The sequence below is a fragment of the Polypterus senegalus genome, chromosome 17 (assembly GCF_016835505.1).
Source record: "Polypterus senegalus isolate Bchr_013 chromosome 17, ASM1683550v1, whole genome shotgun sequence".
Taxonomy (NCBI): Eukaryota; Metazoa; Chordata; class Cladistia; order Polypteriformes; family Polypteridae; genus Polypterus; species Polypterus senegalus.
The window spans coordinates 19,875,635-19,897,694 of record NC_053170.1 but is presented as its reverse complement, the minus strand read 5'-3'; the positions used below and the strand labels follow the sequence as shown (position 1 = coordinate 19,897,694).

Below are 22,060 nucleotides of genomic sequence, written 5' to 3'. Positions count from 1 at the left end.
TTTAGCATAAAGCTACAACACAAACTATGGTAAGAGTGAATAGTCTGACTGCACTGTACATCCACCAGTTGTAGAGGAGCACACGAGTTACACCGATGGAATCCCTTGGCTCTACAGTTAGGGTTAAAGGAGGAGGTCCACCTTCAAATGAATATTGGCAAGAAAGGATGTGCTTTGGCAACAAAAAGTCTATCAGTGACAACCAATGCATTACGTGATGCGGCAGAGACAAAGACATGCCTGGTGTCAGCGTAAGAATCTAAGAACTAAAAGGTTACCAAAACGTAATGAACACATCCAACGGGTGATGCAGTGGCTAAAGTAATTAATGTCCAATTATTTACTGAGTTTGCTTTTCCCAACAATCGGCTAAATGGGAATCTAAGCCTGTCTAGCAGGAAGCACATACAGGTCAGAAAGCAATACCCGGAAGGGACCTCGGTTCATCGCAATCCACTCTAGCCGTCAATTCTGAAGGGCAATTGAACTTAACGGACTTGTCTCTGGAATTCGGCCATCCATTTCTGAACCTCCAGTTCAGGGTTGCAGCAGCTTTTGGAATCAAACTGGAACCAGCCTTTGACAAGGCACCAGTCCATTACAGGTCCAATTCACTTCCATGGGGCCAATGTAAAGCGCCAAATTAGCCTAACCTTTACACATCCTTAGAATACAGACGGAAGGGCTTGGAGACGCTGGAAGAATGTGTAAATGATGCATCTCCATTGATTAATTAAAGTGGAGTACAGGTCTCTGAAGTTGAGAAGCTTCATTGGTAATCCTAGGTTTTAAAACCAAAGGTCATACTTAGACATTCACCTGCTTCAGCTAAAGCCTCTTAACAAGTTTATACTCTTCCAAAGTTTGGCTCTTTTATCCAGTGCTGCCAATATTAGCTCCAGCATGCCTGCACGGAATAAAGTGGGCTAGAGCATTAGAGCAATTGTGCAGTCCAACAAGCCTGTCCACCATATTCACCAAAATAACATCAAGTCAAGATCTAAAAGTCCCTAAAATCCCACACTCCACCACACTATTTTGTAATTTATTCCATGTGTCTAGGATTCTTTGCATGAAGAAAATCTTTTGACACTTGAGCAAAATCTCACCTTAAGTTTAAAAAAATTTCAGGTTTGCAGAATTAGTGGGCATCTGCATTTGTTTAAACTTCAGTGACTTTGTACTTATGTTGCTGAACCCTGCTCTTCAGCAATTTGGTCCACCTAGTTACTTCATGAGCAGAAAGCATTTTTATACATTTAAAATATGAAATCCTCCATCAGAGGTTTAAACTAATCTTGCAGACTCCACCCTCGTCATATATGCAAGTCTATGAGCCTTCCCCTCCAAGTTACTATACGTGGTCTTCACAATTATTTTAACCAGATTCCTCCGTACCAGGATAAACAGGTTCAGATCATGAATGGCTATCGTAAGGGACCTTTACATTTGACATGGTGAACATTAACTGATCATAAATCATCTCCCTTTCTTACATATTTAACATATCTAGAGGATATTTCCACACACCCATTGCGTTCCACCTGCAGAGGACATACTGGCCTTTAGTGCTGAACTCCATCAACTCAACCCAAGCAAACATGACGTACATCAATCCATCCATGTATTATACAACCTGCTATATCCTAACTACAGGGTCACGGGGGTCTGCTGGAGCTGGAAATAGTTTTAATAATTAAAATTACTAATCAAGCAGAATAAGCTGCTGAAAGAAACAAAAGCACTCTTTTCAATTTAGATTTTAACATTGAGACCAATGTTTATCACTAGCAATTAGGAAATACGATAGCAAATGTGAGGGACACCAAATTACTCAAATCAACGACTGCTTTACTTTGGAGGATCTCAGCTATACTGCAAGGTTATATGGGGCGGACAACTAAAAAGACTGCATTAAATGTTTTCTTTGCAGGAGAGAATTACACATTTAGGATACTAAATAATAATTTAACTGTTTATAAGTCACTGTCCACTGCATTCTGGGTAAGGAATGATTAAACAAGCCTTTCATAGTCACACAACAGGAAAGTGTGACAAAGCATTTCTGTTTCAAAGATGTGTACTTTGCCAAAATGCTGTTCAAAACTCAAAACTCTCCCCTGCAGGTCTAGGATATCATAGTCTCATTTTATTATTTTTTTACTGCAATGTCACCGATTTACCCTTGTTCACACTTTACACTTATGTTCTTTTCTCCCACTCTCAAAACATTTCTAAAGGAATCTATTTTTATGGCTATCACCCATCTGTATATTTTCCTAACCAACATATCCAGGGCCGAGACCTGGTGCCAGTCCACCAATGGGTGACATGGTTATCATTTAAAATTAATTTCCTTGTTGGATTTCAATTTCAGAATGTATTCAGTATTCCAGGGCGGCACATTGGTTAGGCTACTGCCTCATATAAACAGCATCCTTGGTTTGAAATCCACACCTGATCATTGTCCATTTGGAGTTTGCACATTCCTAACATGTCGAAAAGGGTTTTCCTCTCACACTCCCAGATGTGCATTCTAGGTTCAATGGAGACACGCGACTGGGCCTGGCTTTGTGGAAGCTAGGTGCCCCTGCCAGGGGTGTTTTCTAGGTTTGAAAATGTTATGTAGTTACTGTTCCTTAAGCTATCTGCATTGCAATGTTACAACCTTCTTTGAAATGTATGGTAGTTTTATGTCCTCAGTCTAGTAATGGAGCAAGTCCCTTCCTTTATTTTCTTTACCCAGACACAGAACACAATCCTGTATGGTAAGCATTGGCTACAAAAAGAACATTAAGAGTTTTTATTTTATTCTGTTACACAAGAAACTACAGGCAACCGAGTATAAAATAAGAAGCTGGCCAATTTCAAAAATCAGGAGGTGCTGGTTGTGGCAAGGGGAAGCTTTTCTAGGTCCTTAATACCATGTTTATCGATGAGTCGAACATTAAAAGCAGGAAGGTTAAGGATGAACCTCTTGTTCAACTGAAAGAAAAGAAAAACAAAACAACCAGCGATAAATGTAATGGGATGAATAAACAATTTACAAAACACATTTATAATGAACTATACAGACATGTCAGTGCTCTGTGCACCCCCAAACAGTACCCATAAAACAAAGATGAGACTTTGTCTTTCAACACTGGCAGCCACTCAGAATGTTATAAAACATACCTCATCCACACATTTTTTCAGTAGCTCCACAGCCTCTTCACGAGTTAGTTCTGTAAAGAATACAGATATAAATTGACTGTAGCAAAAATATACAGCCCATTAGATACAACCATATAGACTCCATCTAGTGATTTCAACCCAGGCACAAACTTTTTCTAAGATGCTACCTGTACACTATTGGCAAAGAGCAACTCTGTGCTACTTTATCCAAAGAACAGAAAATGTCCATATACAAAACTCAGCCTCATTAGAATAAGAGGGGTCACTTAAAACATTATTACAGGATCAATATTGTCTCATATACAAAGTAACTTGCCTGTGATAATCATCATGCGACATGTCACCACTCTCCAGCACCATGATTTGCAAGTACAACAAACTTGCCGCAAAACCTCAATCTTCCTTCCCTATCGTATGCGGACACCAACAGTGTCCTTAATCTCCAGTTTTTACTTCATGTCTTCTTATACTTGCATCTCCAGACACTTAATCCTATGTTCTGTACGATGATGCTGTATGTCTCATTTTTGACAGATACACAACTGCTGTTCAATTCTAAAAAATCTCTGCCAGCATGTCGTAATCATTCACATGGTCACAGTTGCTGTCTTTGCAGAGCAGCAAGGAAAATGTGTTTTCGTTTTCCTTTACCTTGTATATAGTATGCTGGAATGTCCAACTTTCAAGAGTTAACAGGGTCAAGGTAGAGCTAATATAGCATAGAGATGTTGTACAGCAAACTTAAACAATGACAAAAGTGAAATCTGTATTATGCCAGTTTGCAAAGGCAGGAACTGCTAGGGACTCGAAATTCATATCTTGTGTGCACGAAGGTCACCAGAATGGGAGAATGGTATAGTAGACAAAATCTGCAGTATGCCGAGAGAGAAAAGCCATGGATGTATCAGTGAAAACCATTACGTTATTAAGAGAACACATTCCTTTAAAAAAAAAGCAACAAAGAACCACCATCAATCTTGGCCTTTATGGGGGTTAAGGGTTTGGGGTGAATGAACACTGGGGAGTTCAAGATGTTCATGTAGCCAAAAAAAAAGCATACCCTGAACCTACATGTGATCCAGGGGTTTTGCTGGAGGCTGCCTTAAAGTAGATTAGAAGACAAGAGGAGAGTGGAGTTAAAAAGCTCACAGACTGGAGAAAGTGGCCATGGCGGAGCAGCGATGTAAATGAATCAAAGAGAGAGTGTTCTGGTAGTACTGGAGAGATGAGCAAGTGGGTGAGCCACCCCATCTTGTAAACAAAATTTCAAGAACTTGTGATGGTGAACCCAACAGGACAATTAGTGTTTTTATTTGTACTTTATTTTATGTCCCCTTACTTCTAGGGTTCATACAAAAAAAAAAAAAGGCCTAAATGTGAGACCGAATTTTTAAAGTAAGGCAGGTATATTTCAAGTAACACCGACATTTCAAGGTAAAGTAGACATGGCATTGGTGTCATGTTGTACATTGATTAGCACATGCAAGTTAAGAATTTCACTGTACAGTGTACATGTGACAGTAATGACAATATAAACCTATAAATGTCATAACTGATTCAGGACATTATGCTTAGCAGGGAGGAACACTAATAACCTGCTGCCTCTTGTTACAACATCTAAAAATATATATATTTTTTTACATTTCCTCGAAGAGCAACAAGCCCTAGAGGGGAGTTTTAGCTATTATATGCACATTATTTTCTATTACGTTTCTTTCAAACCAACTCAAAATATACTCCACACTTTCTTCTTTGGGTAAAAGAGCCAACCAATAATCCTCACCTGGTTTGTAGTATCTGTCGAGTATACTGAGAGTGAGAAAAGCTCCATAACCATGAGCAGCAAATGGGGCTTTGGCCAATGAAGACAAGTAGTCCATATAGTAGAGGGCAGGTCCATCATGTTCATCATACCCTGCCAGCAGCAGGTTCACATGATATGGAGTCTAGTCAAAACAGAAGAGAGAGAAGAAAAAAAAAAATTACTTACGAAACATACCAACCTCTACATGAAACAGAATATTCATCTAATGAGCCCCTCTTGTTTCAAATTGGCCACACACCACAGATGGCCTTGAGAGTTAAATATGTGCCCGCACTCACTCATTAAAGCACTACAACAAAGTGTGAAGTTGTGTTAGCTTCTTATTAAGGAGTAAATGTTTTCGTAAAAGTTTCAGCTCATTTGAAATTACTAAGTAAACATTTTAATAGGGCTGATACTTTCACACTCTGTGCTACATAATAAACTTCATGACACATTCACAGTAGGCAGTTTGTTATGTTGCAAAGAGGGGAGGGGGGACACAATAAAAACAACAAACGGGTGTACTCTCACGTTCTGGCTAAACTTTTAACTCCTAGCAGCTACAAAGATAAGATGTTTCAAATATATATCTTTACTAAAGACAAATGTAGACAAAAAGGATTCATTTATTATGTCTATGATAAAATACACATGCTTTCTCCTCCTCATTGGATATACAAGTTCCTATTTGTAAACAGTTTAGTTGCATCACCCCATGCCAGTTTTCTCCTTTATTTATTTTATCACAACTACCATGTGAGTAGGTTCAAAAACAAATAAATAATATTACACATAATGGCAGCTACAAATAGAGTCAATTTTATGTGTAGAGCCATGCTAATGCACACAGTATTGCAAGAAGCTCCATTACTGGATACAGTCCCTGAGGCAATGTCATGAATAGGTGCAGACTCTTGGGCAGTTCCACTTCATTAGGCAAGTGGATGACAACAGGCAGAAAAGAGGCTTAAGCAAAATCACACCACCACACAGACAGGCAGAAAAGTGATCCACAAAAAGAGCCAATAGAAAACAGTTCGGCAAACTAAATGCTGATGTCAATCAATTACATTATTCTTTCCTAACTTTTAAGAAACACTGTTTTTCATTATCAACTCTTCATTTAACAGATTTCTGATTAAATAAAAACACACACATACCAGTTGTAGAATGCGTGAAATTCCAGAGAAGTGCCAGTTAAGGCACAGTTTCCTAAATAAACAGGGGGAGTATGTGCGCGTGCATGTCTGTATGTATGAAGGGGTGGGGGGGGCGTGGTGACAGGCGGCAGTGTGACATCTGGCGGGAAGTCACATCGCTGGCGCCGGAGCCCCCTGCCAGGAGAGGGCAGCGCCCGCAGCAATGAGAGACTTTCAGCTTGGAGTTGTGCCAACCAGCCTCATTAAAAACTTTAAGGCAAGACCTTTTATATATTATTTAAAAAAAAAAAAAAAAAAAAAAAGACATTTAAACACAAAAAAGAAGATATGTCCTTATTGGGTCAGCTCTACTGGATGAAAGAAATATAATGCTTTGCCAACAACAAGGCGGCACAAAATATTTTAGAACATAAAACTGTATACCTTTACAGTCAAAAGTTTGGACACACCCAGAATATGTCGTGTTTGGTAGAAATTGATACTTTTTTTTTTTTGGCATTACATTGATTTTAAAATACAGACAAGACATTACTAGGGTTCTTATTACTGCTTGAAATGACTGACCGTTAAATTTATTATTGACATAGGACTGAAAAGCCACATTTTCCGCAGCCATTCCTAACGGTCAACTTCTTGAGCTCATCTTTAATTAATCGTGTTTAAATGCCGATTAGTTATTAGAGGAACTTTTGTAATTGCAATGGTACCTCTAGAACCTGTCATGTTCTCTTGGGTTACAAGGTAGTGACAGTCCTAACATTCAGTTCAGGGTTAAAAAATGGACAAACTTAAACAGCTCTCACAGGAAATATCAGTCTGTTTTTTTGCACAATGAAGGTTATTGCATGTCACATTACAAAGAAATTGAAGATTTAATACAAACGCATCCACACTCTCTTGAAAGAAGAGGGCACACTGGATCTTACCAGAAAGGAAGAAGGGGAAAACTCAGATGTACAACTGCATAAAGACATGAGAGTCTGAACTTTCAGAAACAAACAGCTTACAGGTCCCCAGTTGATGTCTTCCTTAAATACACATCAAATACCAGTTTCAGGAACATCTTAGACCAGCATCCCAGAATTGTCTTTTCTCTGTTGCAGATGGTACTGCTATTTGGTTTCTAAGTGACATTTTTCTTGAGAAACCTGTTTCACTTTGTAGAACTTTGTAGAACTAAACTTTGAGAGTACCAGTACCATGCAACCCCAAGAAGTTTCAGTGCTTGATAATGCAATGGCAAATGTTTCTCCAATAACCAATTAGAATTCAAAACATGACTAATTTAAGGTTAAACTAATGGAGTTGACCATTAGGACACTAAAGGAATGACTGATGAAAATGGGGTTATACAGTAGGGATACATGTAACTATTAAAAATAGATAAAGATCAGCCATTTCAAGAATAGTCATTAGCAAAACTACTAATGGCTGTATTGTTAAATCAATTTGATGGAATTTTGATTTATAAAAAAAACAAAAAAAAAAACTTTAGGGTCATAGTTGTAACAGCTCAGAAAGTCACTGGTGATGTCCAAAAGCCAATCTTCCTTCCCCAAAATTTGGCAACAACTACAGAAAATAAGTGCAAGTGTGTACATACAGTATGTCAGCTCTGATATGGACTGGCAGGCTGTACTCTTCCCTTGTATAATCAGGACTGAGGTTATCTTATATAAAACAATGTCAAATTTACAAAGTAACAAGAATGGACCTATAAAGCAAACAAATACACACATGCCACATTAGCAAAGTCAAGTGATTTTCCACCCAGGGCTTTCATCCACCTTTGTGAATTCAGTTGCATAGAACAGTCACTTCCAAGTTTGCCTTACTCATCAATCTCCAGACGCCAACAACATTTGGTAGCTGAAGAAGCCACATCAGTGCAGACAATGTGGCTGTGCAGTATTGTAGGTGTACTTGAAAGCCACATGGTTGATATTCTCACCAATCCCTTTATGAGCAACACCAATTAAGTCATTTAAAGAGTTCAAGTCCCACTGTGGAGTTGTTCCAACTCTTACTTTTAAAGGGCATGTCATTTGGCTCACAGGAAAAAATTGCGTCTTGCTTTAAAAGGCAATGCATGTAGCACATTAAATGTTTCTTCAGAATACCAAAGTCAAGATTATATTTTAGGAAATTACTTTCAATAATTTAGAAGCATCAAAGTAATGAATAACGCAGGCATGACTCAAGAGATAGATTCTGCCATGAAAAGCTTGCAATGTTTTTATAAAGCCTAGTCCTGCAAGCAAGTCAGCAATCCTGCACACTATAGGAGAGTGTAATGACAACAAGCATAAAGGATGCAAGGAAGGAGGGGTAGTTACAAGGGGGGTGTGATTGCCACACGCCTGTGCCGTCTACACATGTCGCTTCCTCTGCAGGGGTCTTCACCAGTGCTCAGGAAGGCGCCATTCTCAACATATCCTTACAGTATCACACATGCTTTGATGGGGAAACAGGCCCGTTTAGTTGACAGAGGTATGGACTCAGGCAACACAGTAGTTAATGTTTGTACCTCACACTTCTGAGAACCTTGGTTTGACTGCTGACCCAATCACTATGCTGAATTTACAATTTCTTCCCAGTCATTATCTCCAAAGATGTGTATATGACATAAATTATAAATTGATTCAAAATAAACGAGTGCATGTATTTTAATGGGATAACATTTTGTCCAGAGTTAGCTGTTCTCTTACAACTAAAGCTGCCAGCATAAACGAATGCAATGTTGGATCCTATAATGCAAAATACAGGGTACACAAATGAATGCATGGAATGGACAAAATGCTGCTCTTAACCAGATGCTCTGCAGTGTAAAACATGCATTAAGCCCTTAAGACACAAAAATGTAGCACAATGAGCGTCACTCAAAATTCACTCATTGAGCTGAAAGTCAGAAGCAAAAAAAAATCTAACAGAAAAGTCACATTAGTGGTACACCTTGTGTAACCTCCCAGTGACACCATTCAAGTAAACAGCTCAGCCCCAAACAATGTAAAATCCAACGTTCAACCACTCTACCTCTCAGGTCAAAAAGCAGTGCTACAAAGTATAATACATTTCCAGGTAATTTAACCTGTACCTCAGCTCTCTGCACAGAAGAATAAGGAGACAGTGGTTCTCCCAGGAGAGAATGCAGAGCTGTGCTCATTATAAATGCAATTCAATTTTCTTCTCTCACTTCTGACACCTGGGTGTAACTCTTCTTTATTAGCATTTGACATTGTTTGTGCGATTCTACCAAATCTGTGCACTTTGCAGGTAGAGAAAAAAATAAAATTGTTAAACTCAGGCTGACCACATCTGACTTATTTCTGGCTAAGGTCTGTTTTTAGCCTAATGAATACTCTTTGATTTAAGCTGCAGCATTTAACAGTGTAGTTTGGCACAATAATCTGTGAAGACAATATTCTCAATCTTTATTTTATAAGGCAACATTTCACAGATGATGAACTAAAAAAAAAAATTAACACATGCAAAAAAGTGAGTGGGTAACCCAGAGAAATTCAATACAAAAGGAAAGTGGGACAATAGAGCTCAGCTTTTAAGAATAACGAAGTAGTTTCACAAAGCCAAAAACTATCACACACTACACTTATCAATTTACCATCTTATCAATACCTACTTATAATAGAATGCAACAAGGCTGTGCTAAAGTGGTAAAGCACAGTTCCATTAGCCTTGTGTAATAATAGAGAAATAATTTCCATCCTTAACAAGCAAGTAAACAATCAAAGGAGTACAGCTGTTGGTGAGAGGTCTGCCAAACAGTAGCATAAAGAGAGAGAAATCAATTATTAATCACTGGCTTGTGTCTACAGGATAGTAACTGAAAAGAAAACCTTCCTTGCTAGGGTGGTAGGCTTAGCACCATACTGATCTGCTGAAATACCTCCAAAATTCATAAGAATTATTATAAAGCCTAAGGTTACACAGTATCAGTAACCTGTGGCAATCCTTCATACCCTTGGCTGTAGTCTGGCAACAGTGTCTGTGTGAAAGATTCTGAGATGTTACTCATCTGTTTTAGGAGTTGATACCAAAACACTACAGCAACTGGTGCTGGTGTACGACATTTATTTAAATGTAATGTCCTTATTTTGAGAAAATAATCGAGAAAACACACTTTATGTAAACATAATCATACATACTTAAAAATATAGATGATTCATGAAATGGTGAATTTATCTCAATTTTCTAAACAAGATTATTCAGTTACAAAGCTGGTTGGAGCTATAGCCACGGCCTAGCAGCTCCGGGTGCAATGCAGGGCCAACTTATGACAGGACACCAGTACTACACAAACCAGACACACCTTCACTCACATGGGGCCAATTTAGTGATTACAGTCAACTTAACTTGCACATCTTTGGGATGTGTGAGGAAACCACAACACCTAGAGAAAACCCAAGTGAACACGGGAAGAATTTACAATCACCACACAGACAACACTCAGACCAGAATACAAATCCAGTTCTCTGGGGTTGTGAGGCAGCAGCCTGGTGCCATTGTGCTCCCCATAGGGAGTTCAAATAAACTACATTATCTAAAGTTTTCCGAGCTCTCTTTCCCTGCTGTGTTCAGTTTGTGATAGGAAGCTTCCGGCTTCCGATTACTTTGCAGTTTAGATGTTAAAAAAGAAAAAATAATAATAAGAAGATAAAAAAAAAAAAATACAGCAATTGTTTTGAAGCATAGGGAACAGGTGCTCTTGTTGCTTGTGAAACTTATCCACAGTGATTTGGTGTTTGAATTGTAACTATCAGCAGCATATAATCCTGTAGTGCTTAATAGTCAACATATTATAAATTTTATATACCTTTTTCTTCTAAGTACACAAATGTATGCATATTTCAAGCAGGCAACACCTCCCGCATTAAAGGACTTATTTGGTAATACCAAGTGTGGATTTGTGTGATAGGGCACATAAGGGTGTAATATAACAGAAAATCTCCCTCTAAAATTAGTGGAAACCCACACAACAGCAAAATAAAACTAAAATAATACTACGGGCAATTATTAAAAAGGGTGCTCCCTTTCCTCACAACATAATCAAATTAATTAAGACAAGTTTTTTGAAAGTGTGAACAACTGAAACACCATCTTTGAGACTTCTTCTTGCCTTTCATGTTGGATTATAGAAGAGTACAGAAAAAACTAGCAGAAATTACACTATACTAATGTGAAATCTTACGAATTGATTACGGAGATAAAGTATAAGAAATGGCAATACAGTTATTTTATCCCTGCAGATTTTCAATATCTAGAACAATACTAAAATTCATAGTTAACAAAACTGTGCTACGCAAAAAGGAAAGACAGGTAGAAAACTGAAAGAACAAAAGATGCATAGTAGTGGTATGGACCTTCCAGAAACACAGAAAGACAACATAATAAAAAATAAAAATAAAAAAAATTCTCAGTTTGAACAGTATTGTGTTTAGAACTTAAATTATCAATAAAAAGAGCTTAAAGTAACAGTCCTTGTAAGGATGAAAACAAGAGGTATTAGCATCTGATGTCATTCAAAATGTATATGTTCTATAATGAACTTGTTAATTAAGGATCTGCTTTAAGGATGGTTGGATGGATGAATAGAACTTATTTGTCCCCCAAGCGGAAATACAAATTTTACAGAAGCTCCAAAATAAATAAATAAAATATTAACATGGCTGCCACACTGGAAATATGGTATCTTAGCCATTAACAGGCTTACAGCTCTCAAAATAGTGAAAAAACAAACCATTACTTGATTTATACATGGATGGTGTCACACATTGCACGCTTCACATGCAATTTCATACAGCTGTGAAGAGCCAGAGACCCAACAAGTCAATGTTGGCAAGTCTCATCCACTGCAAACAAGCCAAGTATCCCCTCTCCAGGTCCTGGCATAGCCCCCTAGTCCACAGAGAGATAGATATATGGCTCCCAGCAGAGATGTAGCTCACCGCAGAAGCAGCCATAGCATTCAACTTCACCACATCAATTATCTTGCTTAATTATTTTTTGTAATTATTTTCTTTTCTCCTATTGTGACAGACACTGTTACACTTCCTAACAAATTAACAAAGGGCAAAAAACAGCCCTGCCTAAACCCAGTGGAATAATTCAGAAAATGAATAATTGGCTATTGTTTGGTCACATGACAAATAGAGACAGATGGTACAGGTGTGCCTGCATTAGCCACTTTGACAGCAATGTCTGCCTGTACAGAGTGCCCTTTCAATGGGTTAGTAACAAAATACCACATTATAAAAAAACAAAAAAAAACTAAAAAACACTTTCAGTTGCCTGTTGAATATTTCTTGTACTTTTGTCAGCTAATTAAAAATGTGAAGTATTGCACTTTCACTTTATTTTCTGGCTCAAGACCCAAAACTGCCTGAATCATGAGCTGGATAGTTTGCACGATAGAAACATGTCCTTGAGTCTCAGATTTTATTGTTTAAAGTACAAGTTTTTTTAAAGGCACACTTTGGGAATCATGCTGCAAATCTGACAAATTCTGTGGTACTTTAGTGCACATGGAACAAGCAGATAAAACAGTTATTTTTAAATATTGCTTTTCCAGGACATTATATAAGTTTAGCTTTCTGCAACCATTTTACATAAAGAGCACAAGGTCCAGCTAAGATTTTGTGTATGGTTCTATAAAGATGAATATGAGTTGTTCTATACTTTATGTTAAGATATTTTAATGGTTTCACCTATATTTAAAAATGTTGACTCACTTTTAGAAATTGCACAAGAGCGACACTGTTTGATAAGGGAGAATACAATTTAGTCTTCCCTAGCCAACAAGATTACTATCCACCACCATATGATTTACACAATACCAGCAGTGTGAACAGGGGATTTTTTAGATAAGGTTCTAAAACAGCTTGTTTATATTACAATCATTTTTTATCTAGTCAGTTCTGGTATTTAAGTGGCCTTAAAAGGTTTTCTCGGGTCTTGAAGACTCTGAAACACACCAAAGAGAACAATCTGCCTTTGAATGAAACTTCGAAAGCTAAAGGTCACTCCTCTTGTTCTGCACCGCAATATCTATTCATTGGTTTTCCTCTTCTGATATCCATAATAAACATTCTGTTTGTTAACTCTTCCATACATTAAAAAGTTATGTATTAAAAAATAACCAAAGCTTCATTTATTAATAGTTCGGGAAAACAATTCCTGTATTGCAAACAAACATTCACAAACTTCTTAAAAACTGAGCAAACTATTCACATTCAGTAATAAAAACACAGAAAAACTGAAGACCAAACCTGATATGGAGAGGAAAAAAAAAATCTGAATGAATCCAGAAATACAACTGCAGGTATGAGGGGCGTTCAGGATTGTGGCTAAAGACTTCTTGGTAAACACATGAAAGCTAGACTGTACTATATCATTCAATACTCATAACCTAAAAAAGGTTGCAAAACACAAGGAGGCTTGAGTGGAGGGGCACAATGTTGCACTAGTTTACTACAAGTTGACTCCCATGTGCCTTTTTATTTGGAGAAGAAAAACAGCAAGTAGTTCAGAGAACAAAAGCACAATTTCATTGCCACTTTTGATCTCACAGTTTTCACTACAATATACAAATATCACATTATGCATTTGCTTACAAAGAAAATTCTTGTTCTGTAGGAAAAAAATAAAAACAAGATTTGTGACAACATCTACTATTCTTTGAAAAACACTATATTGATGAAACAATAAGTGCCTCTGGACACAAGCATGCACACATGGAATAGAACAGCGGAAGGTTATGGTACAAATTCAAATCCTGAGTGAGTCAATTACAGCATGAAAACAGATGTGTGAAAAAAATAGAAATGGAGTTTCATACAAACACTTTTCTTTGGATACCTTGGTAAAATGGCCTCATTTCAAAGTCTTCTAATTCTACAGCTCATTAAATAATATTCATTATTGAATGATATCAGAGATGCTTGAAAAGCTCACTTTACCTAGAATATAAATCATCTTAAATTACTAGAATAAGTTAAGAGTAACCTAATCTGCATGAAAGAAAATTTAAAAGAAAAATAGGAATTCCATAGGAGCACTAATAATGCTGCAAATTGACTCATTATGAGAATTTTTTGTACTATTTAAATAAAAAGGTCAGACAACAACCAGGAGTCTTTTATAAATTGTAAGGTTTACATTCCAGATTAAGAGATTACCTGTCTAATAACATTAAGATGTAGGTTTTGTGTAAAATCCACTGTACACATAATAGTAGCAGAATAATATTATTCCCTTATACCTAACAAGTGTACATCAAATACAACATGGGTAAGTAAGGTCAACACATTGGCAGTATTCTCATATAAGGGATTATTTGTATTTCAATATTGTACATTATATGGAATATCTTAAGATAAAAGTATTATACATATATACAAAAGGAATATATAGAGTATATTTTGTAAATAAAATTATACTGTAACGGATATAGCAACCACCACTTAATTTTTTTTTTTTGTTTAGCTTTAACTCTACTTGAGTCAGTATTAATATTTACAGTAAACAGACAAGGTCTACCTTTCTTCATGTTAGCTGGACTCACCAATAAAGCTATCAGAAGAAGCTATAGATGTAAAATATCTTGATGAATAATTTGCTCCATTACTATTCAAGCTGTAACTGACAAGTTGTGTGATCAGTTGTGACTCAGCTTTACTTGGTACATGGGTTGACGGTTTTTGATTATCATTAATGTACTTAGTAAAACCAAGTTCAGGTCACACATCTCTTCAAAAAAAAAAAAAAAAACAGGCAACACAAGTGTAAGTTAATAAACACTAGCCTACTAGTTTGTTAACAGTTTGGACTTAGTGGTAACTGCATATGAACCAGTCAAACTAAACTAAATGCAATTCTATTTACACAGTAACTTGGTTGGCACTAAACAGACAGACAGACAACCACAAAAAAAAAACATTTCAGCAATGCCCAGACGCAACAGAATTTCAACTGAAATACAAAATGTCTCTCCGAGTCCCATAAGTAAAAACACATAGAACCCCCTCAGCCATTGTAAAACAAAATAATGAAACAGAAATTTTCATCTTTTCCTTGGTTACAACTATGTCAACTTTCAGATAACAGTGGAAAAACACTAATTCTTTTCAGACTGGATATGGTAGCGTTTCTCAAAATGGTACACAAAAGCTTTACCACAAAACCATAATGACACTGTAAATAAAGTGAAACATTATGTATTAAAAGTTTATATTTTTGCCAGGCGTACACGAATGGATGCATTTCCAACTCACCCGACTCCGCAGATAATCGGCTAGATTCTTGCGTGTGAAATTGGCAGCGGCAGCAGGAGAGAGTTCATACCCTGCATACACAAATAACACAGTTACGTCAACAGTGTAAATTCTACAAAAGGTAACATTTGTCATTTAAGGTTTTCTAGTGTTCCAAGACTTGCTGCCACACATCATATGTTTCTTTAAAGTTGTGAGATACGATAAAATGCTGCAGGCAAGAATACCATTACTGACAGAAAATACAATCATCCTGTGGATACTTGAAATAGTGAAGACTAGATTTTAGTCATTACTTTTTCCACACATCTACCTTTACAAGAACATACTAGATGTGGAGGAGATACTTGAATATCCGTTGAATCATTAGAACAGAGTTGTTGGAAGTCTTGTTTTTGGCAGGGTTACCTTTGGAAAGGCTGGTCTGAATGAGCTGTCTGAAGAGCAAGAGGACTTACCACACAGAGGGAAAAAATGGAATCTGTGTCAGAGACAAAAACTAGATGGCAACTAAAGGTGGCTCGTGGGATGTGACAACTTTTATAACTGGCAAGAAAGAAATCAATGCCTGAGTAGTATTTTGAGATACAGCATAGTGAGACTTGTTTCTACACAAAAAGACAATGATAGTAACACAAGGAAATGTGTTCTTTGAATTAACTGAATAAAATTAAATGCTAAGCTGCCAAATGAAGACCACTTTGTAGTTAATTTGGTTTAAACAATTAGGCCATCACCTTTGCAGACCTAGGAGAGAGCTAAAAAGTGGAGCAGCACGTGCCTCAGTTTGGGGAGAGTTAAACCATTGGCCTTAGAAGAGCTTTACCAGCATTCCAAGTGAGACTGTGCAAATGACTGGGAATAGATGAAGACCTCAGTGGTGGAGGCAGCTGCAAAAAAGTCCATCATAAAAATCCACATGTACCTCTTCAAGAATGGGTGTAACACTCTGCCACCTGTGCTCCTTGTTTTTCCATTTGTTCGTAGCGTTCATGCATGAAATACGTAATGTACAGTTGAGGTCTGCAAAATCTATTCTGCAAAGCTTTGGGGAACATTTCTGCTCTGTAAGAATGATCTATTTGGTCTTTCTAACTGGTCACTAGCATGCACTGGAGCATTATGCAGGCACATATGAAGCAGGAGGGATAAGAAAACAGGAGGTCTGTTTTCTGTAAATAAAGGAGGAGTGTGGTCTTGGTTTATAATTCTGATATGCATATCAGACCAGCAGCAAGCAATGGATCGAGAAGCAAAATTGAAGCAGGAGCTAAATCCTCACACAGAGGTGCTGACTTACTGCTTACCCTCCAATTCCATTATCAACTACAATCAAAAGTTTAGTTACACACTAAAGGAGGTGAATCCAGCTACAATGTGATGAAATTATATTTCCGTACAGAGCTACTACAGCAATGACAGGATTATAGATATGGAACTGGGTCTGTGATGAAATACAAGCCAAGACCTCAAAAGAACTCTGCATGTACAAGTCAATTAATATCTCCATCCTCACTAGGGGTAGGGAATGAAAGAACAAATTTATCAGAACAAGGTCTTCCTGAAAAGTGGAATGCTTTTCACACACACACACACACACTTAGAAATGTCCAGAAATTAAGCAGCATGTATGTACCAAAAACAATGCTGGTACCTTTCCTTTCTAAGATTAGCCTCAGCGCAAGAGACATTAACAGAACACTAGCACACAGATGCAAAAAAGTAAAAGGGGGTTTTATCCAAATAAAGTCCCATGGAGAAACAAATCGGACAGAAAGATTTAGATTATTATTAGCATAATAAAATAAAGAGAAACAAAATACATAAAAACATATGAATTGAACATATGAATAATTACATATACATTTTTGGACTCTCATTCAAGACGGGCCTGTTACTTCAGAGTTAGGACACTTTTTTTTTTTTTTTAAACCAGTTTTTCACAAATAGTGAAGACTTACCATTCCTCATTTTATAGAGCTGCACATTTTTCTGAATGTATTCTGCAAACTGAACAGTGTCTCCAGCTTCTCCAACACATAGTAGCAGTATTTTTTCACTGAGTTTAAACATCTTATCATAATCTAAGAAGAAAAAGGTTTTTGTCAATCACAGCAAAAGACACGTTAAAACATACAGAGTGAGAACAGGCCTGATATTTGACTGCTAAGTAGTTATGGCGGTAGTAATACGATCACAAGTGCAGGATACAAGTGAAATTCTCATCTGAATGTCTACAATCAGGTAATTCTTTTCATAAGATTTTAGATACAAATAAACACTTATCCACCATAATTACTTAACTTGGAAGTTCTGAAGTAAGTTTCAGTACTATGAGGATTGTTCTCCACATTCTAGTTACTTTTCAAACTTATTTTCAAAAGAATGCATAAAATCTTTAAAAAAAGACAAAAAAAAACCATGGATGGCTAATTCAGTTTTAACAAACCAACACCCAGACATTTTTTTTAATAAATTTCATATCAAGTTATAAGCCAACATTCTATTTTTACATATATTAAATATAACAATTATGTTAAATAGTAAGGACCATTCTTGGATGGGTGGCACTCAGGTCACAAGTGCCAGAGATTCATACAAAGAAAGAATTTAAGTCTTTTGTCCCAAATTTTACAGCACTAAAATCCATGCAGATCAATACAAACTAACACACTCATAGACTAAAGGAACTTAACCACTTTAGTTTAAAAAAAAATAAATACAGACAGCGCTACAGCTTTTTATTTTTACATACACGATCTTCAAAATTTTCAAAGCTTTCAGCTATTCATGAACTACCCAGAAAATTAAAGGAAGAACATTAAAAATGAAAACATGGAAGAACCATTAATGCAAAAGCCAATGAAAAATCTGAATCAAAGTTATGGAAACGCATCTTTAAAGTGGTGTCAGTAATGGCTTTTTAGAAACGTTAGGATAACAATAAACATCTGAATGATTAACTAATGCAGAGAATCCTCAAACTCAGTCCCGCTCACTTTGTTGCACACTGGCTTGTGCTGCTGCCTTAGAGATTTAAACATCCTGGGCTCAGATCTCTCCCTGGTTGTAATCCATTTGGATTTTTCGGCAACATGTCAAAGAAGTGTATGCTAATTGCCAATTCAAAATTGCACCCTTTCTCTTTTATTCACTGCTCTGCTCAATCATTTGCCTTATGTCTGCTTTCGAGGTTGGGAGCATGTGCTGATAGCACATTAGAATCAGCAATTAAATTTTTGTAGGAAAAAACACTGCATGGTTTTGCACTCATAAGGCACTAACCTACTATTAAAGTATTGTGATGAGATGATACCACAGGAATTATGAAAACAATGACTTATACAGCAGTCATATATTTGAACACATGAATACATACTCGCTCGTTTGGATTATTTTTTTGCTTTTCAGTATATATTACACCTTTATAATATCAGAAAACCAGATACCTATTTACCCAGTGCTGGTTCCCCATGATCCTGAATCAGATGAGGCAGGCTCAAGAAGTAAACAGCAGTTTATTCCAAATATAATACAGAGGCAAGCATGAGGGCACATTTTATCTTCAATTTTACTTTTTTTTTTAGTGATCTTTAAAAACTTTCTTTTTCTCAGAAGAAAACTTTGTTTAAAAAGATATTTTAAGATGGTTAAGTGTAATTAATCCCACACACTACTACTACATTCATATTTAATAATGCATGTTTCAGTTTACTTATTATCTGCCACTTTACTGTGGAACAGAATAGAAGTGCAGTAGTTAGTGGTTGGTCCCAAATTCAGAAGCCTACACCAACTTGCGGCCTGTGGGGAGTTTGTCCTCCCAATACATGCACATCACCAACACGTACATGATACGTGCACCTCAGCTTTGGCTCTGTGTTAATGCGAGGGAGCTCTGTGATGGCCTGGCATCCTGTCCAGGTTTAATTTCTGACACACATTTGATGCTACAATAGTAAACTCCAAACCCTGTAACATCATGTTTAAAAAAAACATTATATCTGTCCTATGAAGCAGAATCTTTTTAGAGAAAGTCCCATTGCTATGTCAGTCTTTTATGTCTTTACTTATATTCTTTTGGCTGGCTTGGAAATCTTAATGTCAGCAACAAAAACCGAAAAAAGCAAACTGTAAAATGGTGCAATAACAGTTTCAACAATCAAATCTCACACACGTGTTTAAATTAAAAAGGAAGTATTATGGAAAGCAACGTAGAGTTTGTCACACTCCTTCACTAGAATCTCAATTCCATTAGATGTCATCAGGTCACATGATCAAGGTCTGAAGGATAAAAAAAACCTGCTCAAATACACCTTCATACCAACTGCTATCAATCTAAATAAACTCAACTTAACATCCACAGATTTAAACCAATAGGTGAACAGTTAGAATTTGCATCAATCATTAATCAAGTCTTAATGTTTACTTTAATTTGTATATACTGTACACCATGATCTAATGCAACACCAAAAGTAGTTTGCCCACTGCCAAATTAAGTTACTTGCACTAAGTTTGTGAGTGATGCCGATGTTCTTTGTCGATGTGTTTCTAATCGCTCTGTAGGATTTGCAGACGACCAGATTTCCCCTTTGGGACAATAAAATTGAATATAAGCGAAACAAGCGCTAATGAACATGTAATGCTTTTTTTTTTTTTCAAATTCAGCCGTATTACAGTAGTATAGGCATAACGAGTATACTTTAAATGTAACTTAAAGCATGAACGAGCCTATGACTAAGTGTTTGGCAAAATAAAATCTGCTCCCTTTACTACAATCAGGGACCAGACTGATATCCCCTTAATTTGAGAATTTATCTGACCAACGGAGAAAAATGATCTAGTCGAAGACGGTTAGATTGCCCTGTAGTAACATACATGTACGTACTCTGAATTCCATGCCAATAGGTTAAAGGAAGCAAACATTAAATGTATGTTACTTTCACTTTCCCCTAAATGCGAAGGCCTGGTACTAGAGGCCCAAACTTATCTACGGACCCGTAAAACAGAATGCAGTATAAATCTCTCTACACATTACGCTGCTAAGTCATAAGGAACACATTTCCCATAATGTTATCCCAATTCCCAAACGCGGAAGCCAAAGCAACTTAAATGATTAATCCAGTACCGTGTTTCATCTGAATGATGCTGCTAGCAGCCACTGTATCGGCGGCCACCAGAACAAAATCAGGTCCTTGAATGCCAATTAGGTATTCCATCGTTAACGCTAAAGTTCTTCCTTAAGGAAAAAATAAATAAAATAAACACGTGCGGCGTTATTCGTCTATCAGTGTTGCTGTGGCTTCTTGTTTAACAACCCGCCGCTCTCTTATTACACAGCAAATATGAACCAGAAGTGAACAGTCACTGTCGCACGCGCCAAACGTCATAAGCGGGAGCGTCCATACCCTCGCCACGTGATAGGAGTGTTGCTAGGTCACGCGAGATTTGAGTATTACTTGTATTCAAAATCAAACTTTTTATTTTGCGGTATACAAATAACCAAATATCTATCAATACAAATCAAGTATGCATATAAGAAAATACAAAAATCTACAAAGGTATATTACAAATTTCAAAAAATTATAAAGATATATGCAAGACTTTAATGTTTTGCAATAAAGTGTCATTTGCCTTTTGGGTATCCTTAGGGTTTTTCTGTGCCCATTTTAATATACGAATAAGATATTTTCTGTATAAAATAAAAAGATTTAACAGATTACCAGTGTCATTTTTTTCCATTAAAAAAATATGATGTCCTTTTCTAAACTGGATTTTATCCCCTGAAAAACATGTTAAACACTTTGGGTTAATACCCACCCTACATTTTTGCAGTGATTGGTTTGTTGAGTACAATAAGTGGATTTCTTAAATGAAACTTTAACTTTATTTGTAACTCCAAACAATTCTCCAGTTCGTATTTTTAAAAGTAGTGGTGCACCTTTGTTTGGCTAAACTATCTGCACATCTATGACCACATTTTTGAAGAAATGTAATAGAGATTTTTCTTTTCTTAATGTTTATACCATTTACTATCAGATTAAAAATAAACATGGAATTAATATCAATATTGGGAGCCATGATGACACAGTGGTAGCACTGCTGTCTTACTACAAGGACACCTGGGTTCAAGTCCTCAGTACTCCCTGCATGGAGTTGTCATGTTCTCTCTGTAGAACCTCTGGGTGCTCTGGTTTCCCCCCACAGTCCAAAGACATATTAGGCTAGGTGGATTGGCATCGCTAACACACATTTGTGTGTGTGTGTGCTCAGTCCAGGGGCTGTTCCTGCCTTGTGCCCAGTGCTTGCCAGGATAGGCTCCAGCTTTTTTGCACTGAATTGGTGGGTGCAGAAAATGGATGGATGCATTAATCTCAATACATTCTGGGGTTTAATGTAGGATCCTGTTTAATAGTAAGTAAGAAGATGAAGAGGTAAAACCTTCATCTGGAATTTTAGAGAACAAAGTTAATGGAATGACAAACGGCCACACCACCTGCACTTTGACAGGGAAAAATTTCCTGATCCCAAATTTCTCTTGATCCTCAGTTCACAGATAGAAGACAAAGGCTCTCAGGACTCCAGTAACTATACAATACATTTATTTTAAAAAGACATCACCGGAGCACACC

The 22,060-nt window shown here is 36.9% G+C and overlaps 1 protein-coding gene across 1 annotated transcript; it reads right to left on the bottom strand.

Annotated features, from left to right (window-relative positions):
- Positions 1-2,780: 2,780 nt before the first annotated feature.
- psmb2 (proteasome 20S subunit beta 2) lies at positions 2,781-20,799 on the bottom strand. The gene is made up of 6 exons (XM_039740127.1): positions 20,557-20,799; positions 17,390-17,512; positions 15,429-15,499; positions 4,958-5,120; positions 3,175-3,224; positions 2,781-2,985 (listed from the first exon to the last, which is right to left on the bottom strand). The coding sequence occupies exons 1-6, from the start codon at positions 20,645-20,647 to the stop codon at positions 2,875-2,877; spliced, it is 609 nt and encodes a 202-aa protein (XP_039596061.1). The 5' UTR covers positions 20,648-20,799; the 3' UTR covers positions 2,781-2,874.
- Positions 20,800-22,060: the final 1,261 nt, after the last annotated feature.

What these genes read in the sequence shown, in the direction of transcription:
- psmb2 (XM_039740127.1), bottom strand. Translation starts at nt 20,647, where the DNA reads ATGGAATACCTAATTGGCATTCAAGGACCTGATTTTGTTCTGGTGGCC. An exon ending in GCTCTATAAAATGAGGAATG is followed by an intron (nt 15,500 to 17,389) that starts GTAAGTCTTCAC and finishes TTGTGTATGCAG; the next exon opens with GGTATGAACTCTCTCCTGCT. An exon ending in CGACAGATACTACAAACCAG is followed by an intron (nt 3,225 to 4,957) that starts GTGAGGATTATT and finishes TATTCTTTACAG; the next exon opens with AACTAACTCGTGAAGAGGCT.